At 37.9% G+C, this 22,282-nt stretch overlaps 1 protein-coding gene and 1 pseudogene across 1 annotated transcript; one reads left to right on the top strand and one right to left on the bottom strand.

The window, feature by feature from the left end:
- Positions 1-605: 605 nt before the first annotated feature.
- LOC140745623 (UDP-glucosyltransferase 2-like) lies at positions 606-6,661 on the top strand. Its single transcript, XM_073077559.1, has 9 exons — positions 606-661; positions 1,383-1,544; positions 2,395-2,482; positions 2,747-2,936; positions 3,996-4,193; positions 4,569-4,788; positions 4,980-5,199; positions 5,451-5,670; positions 6,172-6,661. The coding sequence occupies exons 2-9, from the start codon at positions 1,386-1,388 to the stop codon at positions 6,452-6,454; spliced, it is 1,578 nt and encodes a 525-aa protein (XP_072933660.1). The 5' UTR covers positions 606-661; positions 1,383-1,385; the 3' UTR covers positions 6,455-6,661.
- A 1,073-nt stretch (positions 6,662-7,734) lies between these two features.
- The window catches only part of LOC140745622 (uncharacterized), a 28,447-nt pseudogene continuing 13,899 nt past the window's right edge, over positions 7,735-22,282 (bottom strand).

Here is a 22,282-nt window from a genome sequence, read left to right as displayed (position 1 = left end):
CTAACACATTCGAATTGATGTTAAATTGTATTATTTTTGTTTTGTACTATTTTTTTTTTATAATATAGGAGTAGCAGACGAGCATGCAGTCCACCTGATGGTAAGTGGCCACTGCCGCCTATGGACATCTGTAACCAACGCCAGATAGGATTAGATATTCCTACCTGAAGTCGGCCACAGATGCGCCACTACCCCCGAGGACTAAGCTGGACCACCTCGGAAAAGTATGTCTCCCTTACTACACCCTTCAAACAAGAACACAGCAGCGTTTAAAATTGCTGTTATGAGGCAGAAATAGGTAGAATAGCTTGAATTTTAACTATTTTTCGGGAACGGTACTTTTCTTCGGGATAAAAGATGTCTCGTATTCTAACCCTCTGTATACAAAAATTCATGACAAACGGTTATGTTATAAAGCGTGAAAGTGCGAAACAAACTCACATTTGTATTTATAATATTAGTTAGTATAATTTTTACTGGTAGGTCTTAGTTATAATCTTGCGAACCTTCAGAATGCACAAGTAATCAATGTCTAATCATTGTATTACGTGTTGTTATCATGTATTTTTATATAAATACAGCTAGTATTTTTTACAAGCTATAACCTTTGATATACTCAGTAAACAACACACATTTAAAACATCAGTGGCCGTGAATAAATGTATGTAAGGTGTAAATTATTTTGAAATACAATTAAAATATTATTTTTAATCGTTTGTGCATCTGTTACTGTGATACGAAATGTGTAACTTACATAACGTCATCGTTGGGATGTGAGAAAATAATCGATTCATAAATTAATTAATCGATTATTTAATACGCGACTACAATTTAAAAGCAAATTATTTTTGAAAAACGTACTAATCGAGAGATAGATAAAAGTAACTATTAACCGCAAAAACTAGTACCGTCATAACTTATCGAACTAATCAGTCATTATCATATCATGATATGATTACTACACACACGATATAGTGTGATTTGTGCGTGTGCTTGAATCTCAGTGAGAGACTTATTTTATAATACAAATAAATTAAGGTATTATTTATTTTACCTTACATAGTTCTTATCATAATTCAAAGACAAGTTCATATTGAACTCGATGGGGATGTCAATTGAAAAAATTAAATAAAGTGTCTCAAGTGTACATTTCGGTCATGGTAAAATAAATTATATTTTGGTATGCTAATCTCTGCCCTAAATTGGATTTCATAAATTAAGTAAAATAGTAAAAACATCATATTTCTCGTCTAGATTTATTATTTAATCGTTCTACAACATCCTTAAGGGTTGTACTCTGATAGACTTTGGAAAGAATTCCAATACTCTGAAAATTCTATATCTATTATTACAATTATATTATTACATTATTATTATTACAGAAAATGAATCATCCTTTGCGATTATGGATATTGCTGGCTCTGATTCTGTGTGGACATGTGAACCAGGCTTACAGGATACTTTTGGTATCCCCATTCCCCAGTAGCAGTCATGCGATTCTCGGTGATGCCACGGTTCAAACTTTGGTGGACGCTGGACATGAGGTTGGTGATCTCATGTTATTCATATAATTGGCCCGGGATTATCTGTCCTCATCTGATTGTCAAAGAAACGATGGGATTAAAAAATATAGTTTGTGTAACGAATAGCGTTAGCGACCATGCTATGTGATGTAGTAAGCCACAGCTTACTTCATAGAAATCTGGAATCAAAACCGGGTGAGACCTGAAGAACCTTTTTTTTGTTGACGAGGGGGAAACCTTCAAAAGGTACCCGATGCCATGGGAGTGATGCCGGGTTTTGTGGGAATTTTACCGCACTAAAACCCCTCGGTGGCCGTCCTCGGCGTTTGGTGGAGAGCTCCGGGATCTCCAACGGAACACAACCGGAGTCCTCCTAACGCGATGCCGTTCTATCGGGTTCTGCCCTGGGGGGGCAATTTACGCTCCCCTCACATCCCCTGATTACAGCCATATGCGACCACAAAAACCGCTGTCCTTCCCGGGGTCGCTTGCTGGACGGTTTGAACTCTTGGTGCCCGCAACCCCGGAAGCCCCTTTTAGTCGCCTCTTACGACAGGCAGGGGATCCGTAGCCCTATTCTGGTCCCGGTACTACAGGGACAGAGACTTGAAGAACCTAGGAGTAATACCTGAGCTCAGCCACAGATTCGTTGCTACCCCTGAGAAATAAGTTTGTATGCCTTGTAAAAATGTTTCTACATCAAAATAAAACAGACAAGCGCTTAAGACTGTTGTTACGAGACGTTGTATAAGACAGATGTAGGCGGTGGTGACGCTAGAGTCGTACTACAGATTCTACCATTATAAAGGTTTGGTTTTATCTAATGATAAATTATTAATTTATAAATTTAAACTACTATGTATTGTTGCAGATTGTGTACGTAACTGCGTTTCCAAGAAACTTTACAAATCCAAATATTTTTGAAGTGGATGTTAGCGCACATAAAGATCAATTTCCAAGTGAGCATTTACTTTATATGTATCTTCTTTCTAAATCACTAACAAACATTTTATTGTATTTTGTGTATCTTAGTAAATAAGATGAAATTATTATGTTCATGATGTATCTCAAAAGAATTGTTAAGAGTAGTAGGAAAGCTTCATATCTTCGATTAGTTGTACATGACCAAGGGAAGCAGCAAATATTTAAAATTAAGTTTATCTGTATAACACCCGATGTTGATGTTGATTTCACCAAATTATAAAATTTTAAATTTCTTACAGCACATTTGATTAATTTAGAAAAGCTTCTCAAGAATGAAGTAGACCAATCAAATCTATGGAAAATGTTGTCAAAAACAAGCTTTTTTGCCGAACAAATACTAAGAGATGAGGGTTTTCAAAAAGTGATAACAGATGGACAGAAATTCGATTTGGTTATAGCTGAGTGGATGTTCAGTGAATTATACGCTGGGTGAGTATACTGAATATATTTGTCATAATATCGAGCCAAGCATAACAGCCAAGAAGTTAGTCTCTATCTATCTCACTCTATCTATTGTAAATGGACTATTCCACGAACGAACATCTGTAGTCAAATAAGATAAAAAACCCTAGCTGTAATCGGCCACAGGTGTGTTGCTAAGTCAGAAGTAAATGATAACGCTTAATGATTGTCCCTTAACGATTAACCGTCGTAGAGTCAACTTACTTACTCTGATGATGCTCCGTTTTGGAGTGAAACACGTGTTGGTGCTGGTATGTATGGTGGTATGGATGGTGTATATTTTTAATTTTTTGCATCTGCACTCCTTTGTGGGATGGAGGGTAACCACCCTGCCGGCATGGTTAAAAAATATATACCATCATATTTGTAGCGGTTAATACAGTTTTCATAACGGAACAGTACCCTTACCATGAGTTTTCAAAACATCCTACAATTTTACGTTACGTTTACTCAATCCGTTATTCTGTTCCCTTTGCTTAGTAGACTGAGTAAACGTAACAATAAGAATGTGCTCAAGTCTTTCTGTCTGCCTTACATGTTCGCAAAAAGAGAGACAAAACATAAAGCGCCATTTTGTCAATTTAGACATTTAACGTCACGTTACTGACACTATAGTTCTGATATAATCCGCTAGGGGCGCTGATTGGAAATTGTATGGACAATACGTAAACAAATACCAAAACAGTCATATTTGTCAAAACATAAAAACTCATGGTAAGGGTACAGAATAGTATAAGCCTGCATCGATTAGTATTCTAAGCCAAATTTCATTATAATATCGTCCAACAACTTCCATCAACCCAAAGGATGGTTTAATTCATATAAAAGCGCTGCTATACTTAAGGACAAGGATAGAACAACTTCAACATCCTTTTAGAAAAAATGTCCTTCTTTTATCACAATATTCAAACCACAATATAGCGACTTTGTTAACCATACCCGTCTTGTATACTGTGTGTGTGTGTATGTTGTGTAATGAACTCTAACGAAAAACGGATCATATTTTAACGAATTTAATATTTTCAGTCTGGCAACTTTACTGAACTGTCCGCTAGTTTGGTTCTCAACCACGGAACCTCATGACATGATTGTCAGCTTGGTAGATGAAGCCCGGAATCCAGCCTACTCTCATCAGTTTCTATCGTCAATAGCGCTACCATTTACTTTTATTGGACGTGCCAGCCAACTGTTGATAAGCTGGATTTTCTTTTTTATCAGAACTTTGTAAGTCATCTTCTATATTTTTTCAGTAGTTTTGAGATTTCTTTTTACCTGACTGCGGGCGGTATGTACTTATGTATACATGTCTCATTCTTTGTCATACTCTCCAGCCCAAACGGCTTTACAAATTTTGACAAACGAGGTGTATTTGGATCCAGGTTTTGTTCAGGATCAACTCTGAGGTTCACACACCTGACATAACAATAAAAATTGACTAGCTTTTCGGTCAAGCAATATAGTGATTTCCTCTCAATATTCTTAAAAAAAATCAGAATAAAATTGATGTCACAAATATCCGCTTGTTAATCCCAAGTACACGTTCGAATTTGATACTAACTCTATAATCCTAAAGTTCATGACCATTTTTGAAAATTACAGCTTCATAATGTCTGTAGAAACATCGACATTTGAAAGGATATACGCGCCGTTGATGAGTCGAGCTGGCAAGCGCTTACCATCATACGATGAAGTTAGGTACAACGCCTCCTTGGTCCTTAGCAATTCCTATGTATCGATGGGAGAATCAATTCGACTACCACAGAACTACATACCAATTGGAGGTTACCATATTAACTCTATTGTCAAGCCATTGACGAGTGTAAGTATACTTTAAGACCTTATTATGCTGTAACCTATTATTTCTTACTTAGCCTTCTTAATGGAAGAATTTTCAGAACTCATGTCTTAGGCTTAACCTCATGGAGCGTTTGTCTTTTCCTTGGGCTGAATATTTGTATTTTGTTTGGAAAACGCGCGCATGGTTAATTTTTTAATATCCTTTTACGGCAGGATGTCCAAAAAATTATGGACAATGCAAAAAATGGAGTAATATACTTCAGTATGGGTTCCATAGCAAAAAGTAAAGATTTTCCAGAGAAAATGAAAATGAATTTGTTGGAGATGTTCAGTGGATTGAAACAAACTGTTATATGGAAATTTGAGAGCGACTTCCCGAACCTACCGCCCAATGTTCATGTTGTTAAATGGGCCAATCAACAAGCCATTCTTGGTAAGTAATTACGGTAAAAAATCCTTAAGTTTGTAGAAGTCAGCTGTAAGCTAGCTAGTCAAAAAGATTATGAAATTATATAAATACGGTAGAAGGAGACGATTATAAGATAATATCTACGCCATTCAGTGTTAATAGGTCCGTGCATCCAATAAAATAATTATATATAGACATGACCCATAAATCTGCGGAAATTTTGTTTCTTAAATAATGTGATGCAAACTTCAAAAAATATTCCTCTCCGCTTCCAGCTCACCCAAACTGCGTTCTCTTCATATCCCATGGTGGTCTTCTATCCCTCACTGAGAGCATCCACTATGGTAAACCCATTATCGGTATCCCAGCCTTCGCGGATCAGTTCACCAACGTCGCTAGAGGTGAAAGGAAGGGATATGCAAGGAAAGTTGACTTGAGCTACAATCTAGCTGACGACTTAAAGGCTGGTATTGATGAAGTGCTAGGAAACCCTAGGTATGTAGTTTTTACTTTTATCTAATGAAAATTGCCATAATTAACGATTGTAAATATGTTAGAAACCTTCTTGGTTCGACTATGAAGGCGTGAACACTATTTTTGCCTTGTGACAAAAGTGTACCGGGCTGCAATGTTATAGCTCTATTGTAAGGTAGAGACACTTACACGATGTATTCTAACTCCGCAGAGATCGCAAAGCATAGGTGGCTGATCTCAGGTAGGAAGACAATCATATTTAGAATTGATTATAGATGTTCGTAAACAGAAATAACGACGATGAATATTACTTAGAGTGAAATACAAAAAAATATAATACTCGTTTAATATTTGCTAATCATAACACGCCTGACATTTACGCCTGTTAGTTGTTGTTCTTAGTTGTTGTTTTTCCTTATCAAAGATCGAAATATAGCGACTACTACTGACTATACTGACTAAAAACATTGTAAATATTGTTTGTTTGTCTCTTTTACTAAAATTTTCACGAATGCCTTTCAGATACACTGAGAAGGCCAGGGCTCTATCATTGATCCACCATGATAGGCCAATTCACCCTCGGAAAGAGTTGGTGCATTGGGTAGAACATGTAATAAAGACCCATGGAGCCCCACACCTCCGCTCTCCAGCAATAGATGTTCCGTGGTACCAGAAGCTCTTCTTGGATTTGGCCCTAATAATTGCAATGACACTTCTAATATTGCGATTTTTCTTGAAGATGATGGTAGCAAAATGTTTTTCAAAAGGGGAGTCTAGTCAAATGATGCAGAAGAAGAAATTGTAAGTAAAGTTTACAGTTTTTGTAAACTTTACCTCTAATTTCTCATTTCAAATGTCTTTGTTTTAAAGACATTTAAAATGAGTTATGAAGCGTAATTTAAGCATTTAGTGGTGTGATGTATATCTTAATATGAAATTCGGAGGTTATTTGAAATTATTATTGTCATTATTGATAAGTTCCTCAATATTATGTATAAGTAATGTTCAAAATAAATTCGTCCTATAAAACAATCTTACATTGTTATTTGTTCATATTTCCTTGTTTTTAAACGAAATTGCTAAAATCCTTTAAAATGAACTCATTTTATAATACAGAAGCAGCAAACGAGTATGCAGTCCACCTCATAGTAGTTAGATTACAGTCATCCCTGAGATCCGCTGCAGAGGCTACTCCTAACAGAACTGAAAATAATAGCGTTTAACAATGCTGTTCTTAGGCAGAAATAGGTATGACAGTGGAGCTGCACAACAACGAAGAGTTCTACTCTCCTAACAGAACTGAACAAAATAGCGTTTAACAATGCTGTTCTTAGGCAGAAATAGGTATGACGGTGGAGCTGCACAACAACGAAGATTTCTACTGTCCTAACGGAACTGAACAAAATAGCGTTTACCAATGCTGTTCTTAGGCAGAAATAGGTATGACAGTGGAGCTGCACAACAACGAAGAGTTCTACCTCCATCGTAACTAACATGAACTTAAACTACTGTTAAAAGATATCAAATAATTCCATGCTATATAAATTAATTACAAATTCATAGCAAAGTATAGTAAAGCCATTCTTAACGCCTTTACCCAGGCTACGGCAATAATGGCATTGAGATTAAATTAAAAATATGTTTTCTTTGCATTTTTACCCACTAGACTATATTATATTACAAATAATATCTTAAGAATAAAGTCTTGAAGTAATTTTTGTTCAACTTCATTTTATTAACTTGACCATTATATTCGAGAATGCATCAATTTCTCTACAAATTATTAATGTCAAATATACATTCTTGCTTTACACCTGTCTGTATGTTACCCTGTCTTAATATTATACCAAGTTAAAGAAGTAAAGGAGCGTTTCCACCAAATATGTGCGAGGTAGTTAAGCTATGGATTTGTGATAAATCTACCAATAGATTTGCTTCATTTTCATTCAATAAAATGTCGTTCAATCTTAAGATCATCTCTTAGTCATCTATAATGGAATCTTAATTCGGTTAAACCGAAAGGTTCGGTTGACTATCATACGTTTAAATGGAATGAAAATAAAGAAATAAAATAAAAACTTTTATAAACATATTTTAATTAAAAATTACCATCACATCACAATATACACATTTATAACAAATTCTATAACAACCAATAGACCATATAATACAACCTAAACTTAAGAAATCACAGCGTTTTTTTCTTAGTTTGATTCTTTGAGATGAAACTACGATACAATTTCTTGATTATCAACTTCAGTGCGAATAATACAGCAATGATGAGAGCTGCGAGATCCAGGTACCATTTCTGGTACCAGGGTACCATCAAAGCTGGGGAGCGTAAATGAGGAGCGCCACCAGTCCGGGCCACGTGCTCTACCCAATGCGCCAGCTCCTTCCCAGGCGAAACTGGGCGGTCGTGGTAGATCAAGGAGAGCAACTTCACCTTCGCGGTATAACTGTAAAATGAAATATACATTAATACGAAATAAACGTTGTTTATTTGTCCAGGACACGTCAGCATTTCTTGGAACATTGATTGTAAGCCGATTCAGTTATGCTGGAGTATAAAGTATAAATATCTATGTATTCATCATTTCATTTCATGTAATCATAATTGTTATTAAACCATTACTTTCCCTCTTCTTGGTTTGGGATTCCATTGGAAATAAGAATGTTTTAGTGTACTATACTGGCCAAATTAAAATATAACGGATAACATAGGATTCCATTTGCAAGAAATATTTCATTTGATATATGTATTAAAATAATCTATTAAATGTCTGCCTCAAAATCTACTTACCTTGGATCAGTGAGGATATCATTAATAGCTTTTTCCATGTCATCAGCCATGGTAAAAGATAAGTCAACTCTCTTAGCGAAGCCTCTGCTCACTGCCCTGTCCACATTATTGAATTGATCACCAAAGACAGGAATTCCGATGATGGGTTTCCCAAAGTGAATTGCCTCTGTTGTCGACAAAAGACCTCCGTGTGTGATAAAGAGGACGCAGTTTGGATGAGCTGAAAGTTAACCGATGACAATACACGATTTTTATAATTTTGTACCATTGTCATTATCAACATCCTCAGGATTAACGATTTTCAAGGCAAGATTGTTCGACCGCCTTAGAGAAAGTTCATCGCAAAGTTACTTGATTGATTTTTAGTTTTGAAAATAATAATGCTATTTCCCTATAACTCAAATGTTCTGAAACATATCTATAATGTCATCTTGTAGAGTGATGTTTAGGATTCCGTACTCAAAGGCTAAAACGGAACCCTCCGCTGTCTGTTCGTGAGTCACAGGGCTTTATCTCTGGAACCGTAAAATATCTTTTACGGTACTTTATCTTTTACGGTAAAACAATCAAGTGTCTATCGACACTTGATTGTTTTACAGACGATGCATAATGATGGTCGATAACAACAAATACTAAAAATTAATAAAAGAAATATAGTTCAAAAAACGAAAAAAAAACGCTTTTTATGATAAAATCAACTAAAAAGTAGAAAATAATCTTAATCAAGAAATCAATTAAGGAACAATAAATAGTATAATTGTGGAAAAAGTGTGAGGTGCTTTTCGAAAACAGATAAACCCCACGCTCTTCCTTAATTGATTCCTAGATTGAAGAATATTTTCTACTTTTTAGATGATTTTATCATAAAAGCGTGTTTTTTAGTTTTTCGAACTATTTATTTATTGTTTTATTTAATAACGTTTCAAAATTGTAATGTACATTTATTTACTCAAACGCATATCTACCTAGGTAATTAACAATAACAAACAAGGTGTAGATTTTAAACCTTAATTGCTTTCTCAATAATTCCATGGAATTATTATGAGAAATGCCCACTAGTTCTTCCAAGTAAATAACAGAAGAAATACTCTAAAAATCATCTAGACTAAAATATATTGCTCGGGATTACTTTTATACTAACCAAGAATGCTCTGCTGAGGTGCCCATTGCAGAATATGAACATTGTTTGGTCTATTAGGCAGGTCTTCTTCGAACTTCCACAGTACAGTCTGCTTCAATTTTCCGAAAATTTTCAATAAGCCAATTTTAATTTCCATTGGCAAATGTTTGCTTCGCAGATTTGATCCCATACTGAAGTATATGACTCCGTTTTTGGCATTGTCTAACAGTTTCTTTAAGTCCTGAAATAGGTGTATTAAATATTCCATTACATACTATACTTTCTAGACCCATATACTAATTTTTAACACACAATTTTTCCAAGTGTTTATTTACTTAACACATAGAAAAAATATATCTTTATAAGATTTCTTCATTTCACAAGAACTTGAATATCACCAATTATAAAATGAACGTAAAATGTTAAAAAAATACAAACCTCTGGCAACGGTTTAACTTTATCATCAATATGATATCCTCCGACTGCCTTATAGTTTTGTGGTAGGCGAATCGGATGTCCCATAGAAACGTGGGAATTACCCAGCATCAAAGATGCATTGTACCGTAATTCCTCGAAATCTGGTACTTTGTGTCCCCTCTTTTGAATAAATGGCACAAATAGCCTTTCATAAGCGTCCCTCTCTATGTCAGCTACATATCTGCAATTGAAACATTATTAATATTGCGATTAAATAAAAACAAACTGTATTTGGTTACCGTTCATATTTTCATCATTAAGAAAAAAATTAAGGACCCATTAGTAGTCCTTATAGTACCCCAAATCAGTATATCATATTGATATTACATAAAAATAAATTTACTATAAAATACCTTAAAAAACAGTATCATAGTGATAAATAACTCGATAAAGATTAATTTGTCGAGTAAGCATAAGATAAGAATAGAGTAATTGATAAAAAAGGAGGATATAATACTACAGTGCCTATTAATACGAGGTTTCAATCGTGGGCTTGATCAATTAACTTGATCTCCGTACATCACAAATATTAGGTTTCTCGATTTGATTGATCGAGAATTCAATTCAAAACTTATACTAAGGATACAGTACATAATTGTGTTTCTTTTTATACTTACAATTTTTTAAAACCGAATCCCATCACAAGATTCTTTAATTGAGTAACTCGTTGCGTAAATGAGAATGGCACTACACTAGAAGATGTTGCGTCGGCAATGTAGGCAGGATTAGTTACCTCATCTATTAACTGCAGTACCATCCAGTGAGGGTCTACTGTAGATACCCAGATGTAGGGACAATTGAAGACAGCGGCTAAGCTGAAATATAATACACAATATTCGATACTATCGTTAAAGTGAAATGCTAAAATAATATAATTATTAAAATAAATTATAATAAAGTTTTAATGAAAATTAATAAAAATCTAATCTTAGAATAATTTTCCAATATGTTTATGGATCTGTCCATCACACATATTAAATCTATAAGACGTACAAAGTCGTAATTTCCCTACAAAGTTAAGTGACCCAATCGTGGGTCGTTTGACTGATTTAAATTTAAATTTTACTCGAAGTGCTCTCACTGTTCAGTTTTACTCGAGTATTAGTCTTAAAAGTAGTGATAGACTAGTGGTTAAGAAAATCAGCTTCTTGATCGAGGTGTCCGCGGTGCAAATCCCAGGCACCTCTGAGTTTTCAAAGGAATGTGAAGTCTACCAATTCGCACTTACCCAGCGCGGTTAATCCCCGTGCCCAGAAGTGGGGCAGTGATAGGTTGATGATGATGATGATGATTAGTCTTATATTGGGATGTTCTTCACGTAGAAAGTACAAAATTGTAACTGACAACACCACAACGCTACATCTATAACAAAATAATAGGCTTTATATAATTCAACTTACCCACTCATTAATTCAGTAAACATCCATTCAATTATAACAACATCAAATTGCTCCTTGGGGTCGTTTAGTAATTTTGTGACTGCATCGTGAGCTAAGGCTTTACATTTCACATCAAATAATAGATTCATTAAAATAGACGGATCTTCTCTATCAACTTCTTTCTTCAATATTTTTTCGATGTTATGCGCATCCCCTGTAACAGAAGAAATAAGACAATCAGTAGTTTTCAAAACATCCCACAATTTTACTTTCCGCTTACTCAATCCATTATTCTATTCGGTTTGCTTCAGTAGAATGTGTTGTCAAAACCGCACCACCAAGTAAACGTAACAATAAGTAAGTGCTCAAGTGACGATGAACTTTTTGTATCCCTCACATGTTCGCAGAAAAGAGAGACGAAATATAAAGCGTCATTTTGTCAATTTAGACATTTAATATTACGTTACTGACACTATAGCGGCACCCGCCACACTGTTTCTACCTAACAGCAGTCGCTGCGCTGTTCTGTTCTGCTTTGAAGGGCGTCATAAGGGAGACATATTCATACTTTTTCGTGGCGTTCCAAGTTTGCCTTCAGGGGTAGCAACGCACCTGTGACTGACCTCAATGCCTACTAATTGTCAAAAGATCTTCTTTTTATTCCTTAAATATTAACCATAATACCATAAGGTAGAAAAAAATAGGTAAGTGTTAGACTCAATACTCACCTGGTGATATGTCTTGCAAGGAGCTTATATCAATTTCTCTGAGTAGTGATTTTTTTTTCAGACTGTTTGGAAATGGAGTGATGTAAGTTACCTGAAAAGGTGAAAAATAAATATCAAAGTACTTAAACATTAGGTGTGTAAAATTAAGGTAGAGGCTTTTCTTAATGAATTCATTCTTTAAGAAAGGGCCCCAAAGGCAGTGGACCTGGAAAAGCCCCGACAATGTGACAAAAATGAGATCGATTTCATCATGACGGATAAAAGGCGCATATTCAGAGATGTCTCGGTGATCAATAGATTATCACTGGAAGCGATCACCGGCTTCTAAGAGGCACTCTGGATTTAGACTACAGGCTTGAGAGGCGCCGCTTGATGAGATCGACCCTCCGTCCAAATGCGTTCGAAATCAAGGCCGATTCCAAAATGTTTCAATTAGAACTAAAAAACCGATTTGATTCGCTGGAAACCACGGCTAATGTTGACGAGGAACTACATAATTTGGTGGAGATTGTTCGTACTACGGGTCGAAGGCACTTCGGGCAACGTCGGAATACTAGAGAGTCTAAACTCTCCAGCGAAACTCTGGAGCTTATGAGGAAAAGACGAGAAACGACACAGGCCGCATCAGATTGTCAGTTTTCCAGCAAACACATTAAAAGGCTGATAAGACGAGACTTACGCCGCTCGAACACTCTCAAGATTCGAGAAGTGATCGAGCTGAATAAGGGATAGAAGACATTATCGCAACCTCTGGGAAAAAGCCATCTGAACACAATCCGTTCATCACAAGGCACACTCGTCTCCTCTACTCCAGAGATTCTCGCTGAAACTGAGAAATTTTATAAACAGTTGTATTCCGCACGTGCTCCTAAGCCTTCGGCCCGTGCTGACGATCAAAGGGCCGAATTAACACGCCACTTCACCGAGGACCTCCCCGATGTCGACCTGGGCGAGATTAGGATTGCTCTTGAACAACTTAAAAACAACAGAGCTCCGGGAGATGACGGAGTTACCACAGAACTTCTGAAAGCTGGAGGATTACCTCTGCTTCGCGAGTTACAGAGGCTGTTTAACTCCGTCATTCATAGCGGTACAACACCAGAAGCGTGGAGCAGGAGTGTGACAGTGCTGTTCTTTAAAAAGGGTGACAAAACTCTTCTAAAGAACTATAGGCCTATCGCACTCCTGAGTCACGTGTACAAACTGTTTTCAAAAGTGATTACGAACCGTCTCGCCCAGAAACTTGACGACTTCCAGCCGCCGGAACAGGCAGGGTTTCGAAAAGGCTACAGCACCGTAGACCACATACATACCATACGCCAGATTATACAGAAAACGGAAGAATATAATCTGCCTCTATGCCTGACGTTTGTGGACTACGGAAAAGCCTTCGACTCCATCGAAACCTGGGCTGTTCTGGAGTCACTGCAGAGATGCCGCATAGATTGGCGATACATAGAGGTGATGAAATGTCTCTATAATGCCGCCACGATGACCGTTCAAATTCGAAACCAGCAGACGAATCCTATCCAACTGCGTCGAGGCGTAAGACAGGGCGATATAATATCACCGAAACTGTTTACGAACGCATTGGAGGACGTCTGTAAAACGCTAAACTGGGATGGACGTGGCATCAATATTAATGGCGAGTACATTTCACACCTCCGTTTCGCCGACAATATCGTCATCTTAGCGGAGTCTCTGCAGGACATCGAAGAGATGCTGCACAGCCTGAATGATGCTTCCCGACGTGTTGCTCTCGGCATGAACCTCGACAACACAAAGGTCATGTTTAACGAGCGCGTCATGCCGAGACCGGTAATAGTTGAAACATCGGCTATTGAAGTTGAGTACCTTTATTTGGGACAAACCCTAAGACTCGGCAGGAACAACTTCAATCGTGAAGTTGACAGACGCATACAGTCGGGCTGGGCAGCATACAGGAAGTTTCGTCAAGTATTCTCGTCGCCAATACCACAATGCCTAAAGACTAAGGTCTTCAACCAGTGCGTCTAGCCAGCCATGACCTACGCTGCCGAAACGTGGACCCTGACATTGGGACTAGTCCACAAGCTAAAGGTACGAGGAACGAGCTATGCTCGGCGTCTCTTTGCGGGATAAAATCCGTAATACGGAAATCCGGCAAAGAACTGGAGTAACCGACATAGCTCAAAGAATTAGCAAGCTGAAGTGGCAGTGGGCTGATCACATATGTCGCAGAACCGATGGCCGATGGGGCAGGTGAGTTCTGGAGTGGCGACCACGAATCGGCAGACGGAGTGTAGGACGCCCCCCGGCGCGCTGGACCGACGACCTAAAGAAGGCTGGTGGTAGTGGCTGGATGAGAGCAGCGCAGGACCGGGTGCTGTGGCACACCCTAGGGGAGGCCTATGTCCAGCAGTGGAACGATAAAGGCTGAAGTGATGATGATGATGATGAACAAAAAATCATATTTACTATAATAATTACAATACAAATGGATTTTTGACAAATTGATACTGGACATTGTACGAAGAACTGGAAAAAAATGGATAATTTTTATATGATTTTTAATTAAGATTTATTTTTTAATAAAACTTAATAACAATTATTATTTACTTATTTATTTATTGTGGTGGTAGTTGTATTGACATTCAAAAAGTGCTCTGTAAAGAACCTATTTTGAATAAAAAAAAAAATTGATTTGATTTGATTTGATTAATCAGTATTTAATTGAACGAACATACCTCATTTCCAGCATCGAGTAAATGTCTCACTACTCCCTCTCCAAGGAAGGAGTGGCTCCTCGCAGGTATTGGGAACAGCACCAATATTTTATACCCATCACATATATTTGACGCATACAGTAGAAGGCAGAGTAGACTTAGGTTAAACATTTTCTGTAAAAACAAAGCTTTTTTATTCGACAGTAGTGATGAGGGTTCTTATATAGGGTGGCGTAAAATTAATAACCCTATTTTGTTTCTGAATAACTTTTGTAATAAATGAAAAAAAAAAATTAAGCACTAGAAATCTTTACCAGGACCTGTAACTTATTTTTTTGCCAATTAGAAGATATGATATCGGACAAGTGTCTTCCACCAGCGATGACACAAATTTGCGCCTGATTTTTGACGATTTTCGACTTTCCTTAAGATTTCCGCCGATAACACTTTGAATTGTTGCATTCTAGTTGAATATCCTCCTTAAAAGCTGCTAAGGTTCGTTGCTGTTGTCATTGTGTGGTGCGCCGTTCATCCAGGAGGAGTGATTGCCGTATCCTTTTGGGGACGCTATCGGCAATACAGTGACTGTTACTGGCGAACGCTACAGAGTCATGATAAACGATTTTTTTGTATCGGAATTGGATGATCAGGGCTTGATGAACATGTGGTTTCAACAAGATGGTGCACCCGTATACATAGCACGAACCAAAATGGATATTGTGAAGGAAACGTTTACTGGTCGCGTAATCTCCCGTTTTGGCAATTAGGCATGGCCAGCAAGATCGCCCGATTTAACCATCCCAGACTTCTTTCTTTGGGACTACTTGAAGTCACGGGTCAATCGCAGCTCTCAAGAAAAATATTTGACTGGAATGTGAAGTGTTATCAACGGATATCGTAAGGAAAGTCGTGGAAAATGTGACAAAAGGGGGGGAAATTTGAATCAACACTGGTGAAAGACACATGACAGATATCATATTTTCTTAGAAGCAAAAACAAAGTTACAGGTCCTGGTAAAGTACTCTATTACTCAAAATCACTTTTTTTATTCAGTACAAAAGTTATTCAAAAACAAAATAGGGTGATTAATTTTGCGCCACCCTGTAGAACTCAGTAACCCAAAACTGTTGGATATCCAAAATAAATATATGTCAAAAACCGTAACTGATTTAAAAGTTTCGATTAATTTTGGATTAGGGCGGAATCTAAATGAGACACTATCATAAACAGTACCGTACAGTTAAGTAATTTATGGTGGTGTCATACATATTGGTAGCAGATTGTTGCGAAGTAGTTTTAATCTTAACTGAATAGCATGGATTTTCGCAAAGTAACGCCTGATACAATTAACTATATGTATCTTTATAATCAACGAGTTACTGATTCACTATTGAGCGCGTATCTACTAACTTCAGCAATTATGGACTCAACTCACATTCAAACTTGGTAATTAATATCTATCGAACTATAAGTCTATTGTATGTATGTTGTTTATCTAGCCGGAATTCTACTTTAGAGGTTCTGAGTTAGACAATTGCAACAAAAGAAATATTTTCATCAATATTTTATTTCTAAGGTGGTAGAACCCTTTGTGGTTCGACTCCGGCGGCACCACCGCCACACCTATTTCTACCTAATAACAGCAGTGTTAGGCGCTGCTGTGTTCCGGTTTGAAGGGTATGGTAAGGGAGACAGACTTTTCCGAGGCGTTCCAGCTTAGTCCTCAGGGGTAGCGGCGTATCTGCGGCCGAAGTCAGGTAGGAATATCTAATCCTATCTGGGGTTGATTACAGATGTCCATGAGCGGCAGTAGCCACTAACCATCAGGTGGACCACCTGACCAGGAGGTCAGGTGGACACTTACCAGGAGGTGGAGGTGGCAAAAAAAATGCAAGTATTGTCGGCAAGAACTAAAATCTTCCGGCACTTTGGCTTAGTAATAAAGAGATTGAAACTGGTATTGTCTCTCTGTGATCATTGCCAGAACAAACTGATTGCCTAGCTTATCACGTATCAGTTGATATATTTGATACACTTATCAGTGTATCAAATATATCAACTTCAATTGGTCATATTACTAACAGTAGACAAACAAAATAACAGTAACAAGCCGTTTTTTTTTTTTGTGTTTTCTTTAAATATATAAAACAATACAAACTTGTGAGTATTATCATTGGACGTTAACATAAATATCAATGAATACTAATCAAATTTCAAGGCCGACTATGATAATGTAATTGTGATCTATCGATTATTATATATTTATTACTGATATCGTGTGATAGCCAAGTGGTTAAGAAACTCGGCATCTTGATCGAGGGATCCGAGGTACAAATCCCAGGCATGTACCTCTGATTTACACTAATGGGCGTTATAGATATTAATTATCTCTTGCCTAAACGATGAAGGAAAACATCGTAAGAAAACCTGCGTACTTGAGAAATCTTTTCAAAGGTATGTGAAGTCTACGCACTTGGCCAGCGCGGTGGACTATGGCCTTATCCTTCTCATTCTGAGAGAACACCCATGCCCAGCAGTGGGACGGTAATGGGTTGACGACGTGCATCCCCACCATCAATACGTATTAGAGCATCACCACCACAAACATATATTTTAATGTGATTTAAATATTTAAAAAGTTATGTAAGAATTAATTAGAAATTTGTAGGTAATCTATATATATAAAAGTGAAAAGATACTCACATTAAAAAATTCGCTTTAACAATTATAATATACAAAGTTCTATAATGAAACTTTAATTATATAATTCCAGCTTTATACAATTAATTTCTAATACGCACATAACTTCGAAAAATCAGAGGTGCGTTCCTGGGATTCAAACCTCGGAAACCTCGATGGAGAGGCCGAGTGTCGGAAGTTTCTAAACCGCCCATGGCCTCCATCCAGATTTAACGACTACAAATTATAACAAACGGAACTGACAAAATTCATATCTAGGTATGTCCTACGAAACACGGATGACTGTTTTTCTATTTCAGTTGTAGACTACAACTGAAATATCTATGTTATTAAATACAATAATTTATCATCTCAATACATTTGTTTACAAGAATTCCGCAATATAAGATATGTACACAGTATACGTTGCTTAGTTGTTCCAAGATATTCTTATTGTTGTTGAAATGTTGAAAATGAAGTGCAAAATTGTTTAATGGTTATAAGTGGTATGTAAGGATTACTTTATTGTATGGTGTTATATATTTACTTTAAAATAATATATTACCTTTATTATATGTAGCCTCGCAGTAGTACTTCCGAAGTAGAACTAAACATTAACGCTTCTAAAATTTTATAAACCTATTTATTGGAAAAAAATCAAATATCGCAGATTTAAGATGACTTGTCATTTTATTTTATATACTTACAAATGTTGTAATAATGATGACTGTGCAGTGTTCTTATCATGTTATGATTCAGTGTTAAGTAAAAAAGTGTTTTTGTACAAACATGTGTGCTTGAACATTTTTTATCTGTTAACGAGGGGGAAACCTTCATAAGGTACCCGGTTACGTGGAAGCGACACAGGGTTATGTGGGATTCTTACCGCACTAAAGCCCTCCCGGTGACCGTCCTCGGCGTTTCTAAGAGGACGCCGGGTTCTCCAACATGACGCAACCGGAGTCCTCTAAACGCGTTGCCACACCGTCTGGTGTTTACGACGGTATGCGATACAACAGACAACAACAACAGAGCTGCTAAAAGCTGGCAGGAAACCCGTTCTAGTGGCGCTCCAAAAGTTGTTCGATTCCGTGATCAATAGCGGAACTACCCCGGAAGCGTGGAGTAGAAGCGTAGTGGTACTGTTCTTCAAAAAGGTCGATCCAACCCTACTGAAGAACTACAGGCCCATTGCTTCTGAGCCATGTTTACAAGCTCTTTTCAAGGGTCCTCACTAACCGTATTGCACGCAGGCTTGACAACTTCCAGCCTCCCGAACAAGCCGTTGAAGGTGGTGTGGTTCGACTCCGGCGGCACCACCTACACACCTATTTCTATCTAATAACAGCAGTGTTAGGGCGCTGCTATGTTCCGGTTTGAAGGGTGTGGTAAGGGAGACAGACTTTTCCGAGGCGGTCCAGCTTAGTCCTCAGGGGTAGCGGCGCATCTGTGGCCGACCTCAGGTAGGAATATCTAATCCTATCTGGGGTTGATTACAGATGTCCATGGGCGGCAGTAGCCACTTACCATCAGGTGGACTGTATGCTCGTCTGCTACTCCTATATTTAAAAAAAAGCCGGATTCCGAAAAGGCTACAGCACCATGGACTACATACATACACTCCGGCAGATTATACAGAATGCCGTGGAGTAGGACCTGGGCGGTGCTGGAGTCCTTTCAGCGATGCCAGATCGACTATAGGTACATCGAGGTGTTAAAGTGTGTATACAAAGCCGCCACCATGTCAGTCCGAGTATACGATCAGAGGACGAACCCTATCCATTTGCAGCGGGGAGTCAGACAAGGCAACGTATTATCGCCAAAGCTGTTCACCGCTGCGTTGGAAGATGTGTTCAAGCTGATGGAGTGGAAAGGTCTTGGCATTAACATCAATGGTGAACACACCACTCACCTTCGATTTGCCGATTATATAGTCATCTTGGCAGATTCGCTGAGGGACCTCAGCAAAATGCTAGGAGACCTCAACAGTGCCTCACAACGGGTGGGTCTTAAGATGAACATGGACAAGACGAAAATCATGTCACCGCATAAACGGTAATAATATAAGTTGACATGACTGTACTACCGAATAACATAATAGTCCCGATTATGATAGAAACCTTTGTGGTTCCACTCTGTAAACACCACCACTATTTTTTCAAACAGAGTGCTGCTGTGCGATAGCGATACGAGTACCTAGCACACACGATATAACACGATTCAGTAAAGTAGTTTAAAATAGTCAATAATAAGAATGGCCTTACTCGATGTCACGATGATAACTCGACACAGACTTTAAATACTCGATTATGACTAATTCCGATTTATTCTACTCTACTTATAAATGGCTAACAAGCACTTCGTATAAATACTTTTCACAGAGATCATTTCCAAATTTCGATTATGCTTACGTAGTATTAGGGATAACTAACGAATGCCGGGATTTTTTTTTGTGCGCACAGACGCACAGGTTGAAAACTGGGCTAACCCTTTGCGGAGGGAGGAGGAAAAAATGCATCCAAGCACTTCCAGGCCGACGACGACGGTACCTGTGGCGTGTGGGGCTCGTGAAGGGAGAACCAACCCACTAAAAACCTCCTTTCAAGATTTGTCCAAGGGGACCGTACAGCCAACTTCGGATGGCGACCTCTCATTATGGGACGAGAGGCGCTAGCGGCGCTCCATAGGGAGCAACCGCTGGGTAGTTGACACTGAAGGTGTCAACGGATCATGACTACGACTAACATCGTCGGGAAGAAGATTATTAACGGAGAGTGATTCGCCCCTCTGGGCGGCCAGAAGATTCTTCAGATCCAAGGAGAGTTTGTTAGGAGCATCGGTCAAGATATTTCTTGGCCGGCGGCAGTTATAGCATGAAGGAAGAGGGGCAGCGTAGTTTGCTGCACCCTTAACAAGAGGGTTAGGATGGTTTTCTGAGCGAGTGAAGAACGCTTCAGAGAATTGTTTAAGGACTTGTTGAATGGGAGCGAGCTCCAGGTCACGGTGTAGGTCGGCTTTCCTGACGTACCAGGGGGCATTAAGAGCCCAACGACAAAAGAGGTTTTGAATGACCTGGAGTTTGTCAATGACGGTGGGATTCGCGTGAGCGAAGACTGGAGAGGCGTCGAATGCCGGGAGAAATGCGTCTCCTAATATACTAAACTTTCGATTCCCCTTCCACTTTCTTCCCGATAGCCTTTAAACTCTGATAACGACTTCATTATAAACTCTATTGATATACGATTACGGTTTAGTCTACAACTCATAACAAATAGTTTCTCTGGTCAAGCAGGTACCGTGGGATAGGGTACTTTGGCTGCACATGTACTTTGTCTTAGTTCAAATGACTATTTCTAACGCATGTAAACGATTCTTAGGGTCGACCTATTCTTTGGCTCTTTATTAAGGATCTATGGTTTAAAGAAACGATTTCTATTTTATGACTGCTAGCTTCAGTCCCAACTATTGTGCAAGGCTGTAAACTTCACTTAATTCTAAGAGTTCCTGTTAAAACCAATTGAAACAAAATACGAAAGATCGCTAAGCAACAAAAACCCTAATATATTTTAATCATGTGCGCATGTGCAATTACCGACTTTTACGCGATTAACATTATGAGAAGTAGGTAAACAATATAAGGTATATAGGAGGACTCCGGTTGCATTCCGTCAGAGATCCCGGAGTTCTCCAACAAGCGTTGAAGATGGCCACCGGGGTGGTTTTAGTGCGGTAAGAATCCCATATAACCCGGCGTCGCTCCCACGTCGTCGGATACCTTTTGAAGGTTTCCCCCTCGTTAAGAAAAATAAAACAAAAAATAGGTAAACAATATAAGCCGAAATGCATACGATTGAAACGATTATCATTTACACTTGTTAGATGCATGTACGCATCTTATATCTAACATGCTGTGCGGAACAGATTCAGTGATGCAGTTGCATGCAGTGATAAATATATTCATCTATTGAAAATCCGATGCAGCCAAAACACTGCTAAAATTATCTTTCTTTCTTTTATGAGCTGGCAAAAACCTACTCTTCAATTCATATTCCTTTCTGCTTCCAGCTCACCCAACCTGCATTCTCTTCATATCCCATGGTGGTCTTCTATCCCTCATTGAGAGCATCAAACACAAAAAGTAGTTTTATTTTAACGTAACGTATTTGTTTTAACTTGACCATAATGTTAAAGTATGCAATGTGCATCTATTCATCTACGAAGTATTCATGTCTAAGAGCTCTTCTTCTTGCTCTATAATAGTCTATATGTTAGCCTAATATAATACTTAGTGGTCCGAGGTGTCTAAGCTGTTTGCTAAATGCAATAAGATTTCATGTTACATTCAATAACATGTCGTACATCACATGTACTTACAACTGTTAGACATGTAGACTGGTAACGCACTTTAAACGTAAGGTTAAAGGGTGTGAAAAAATTAATAAAACCTTTAGAAACATATTTTTTTAAAAACAACCATCACACCACAATATACACATTAATTACAAATTTTAAGACCTAAGACCATTAGGGTGGTTGTTAAAAATTAAATTTTCTGGGACTCCCTAAAAATCCTTCCTTTTGACGAAAAATGCAAAGAGATTTTTTTTTGGACAACAACAAACAAAAAGAACACGTGCCGCCAACCGACTTAAGGTAATTTTTTGATAAAAATTTGTTTATTAAATTTTTCCTACAATATTCCGATTTGTTTAAGGACGAAGGACGAAGGACTTTATTAGGAG

Source organism: Epargyreus clarus, unplaced genomic scaffold (assembly GCF_041222505.1).
Source record: "Epargyreus clarus isolate Ecla_fem2 unplaced genomic scaffold, WU_Ecla_fem_2.2 ptg000010l, whole genome shotgun sequence".
NCBI classification, from domain to species: Eukaryota; Metazoa; Arthropoda; class Insecta; order Lepidoptera; family Hesperiidae; genus Epargyreus; species Epargyreus clarus.
This window is presented reverse-complemented; position numbering and strand designations above follow the sequence as displayed.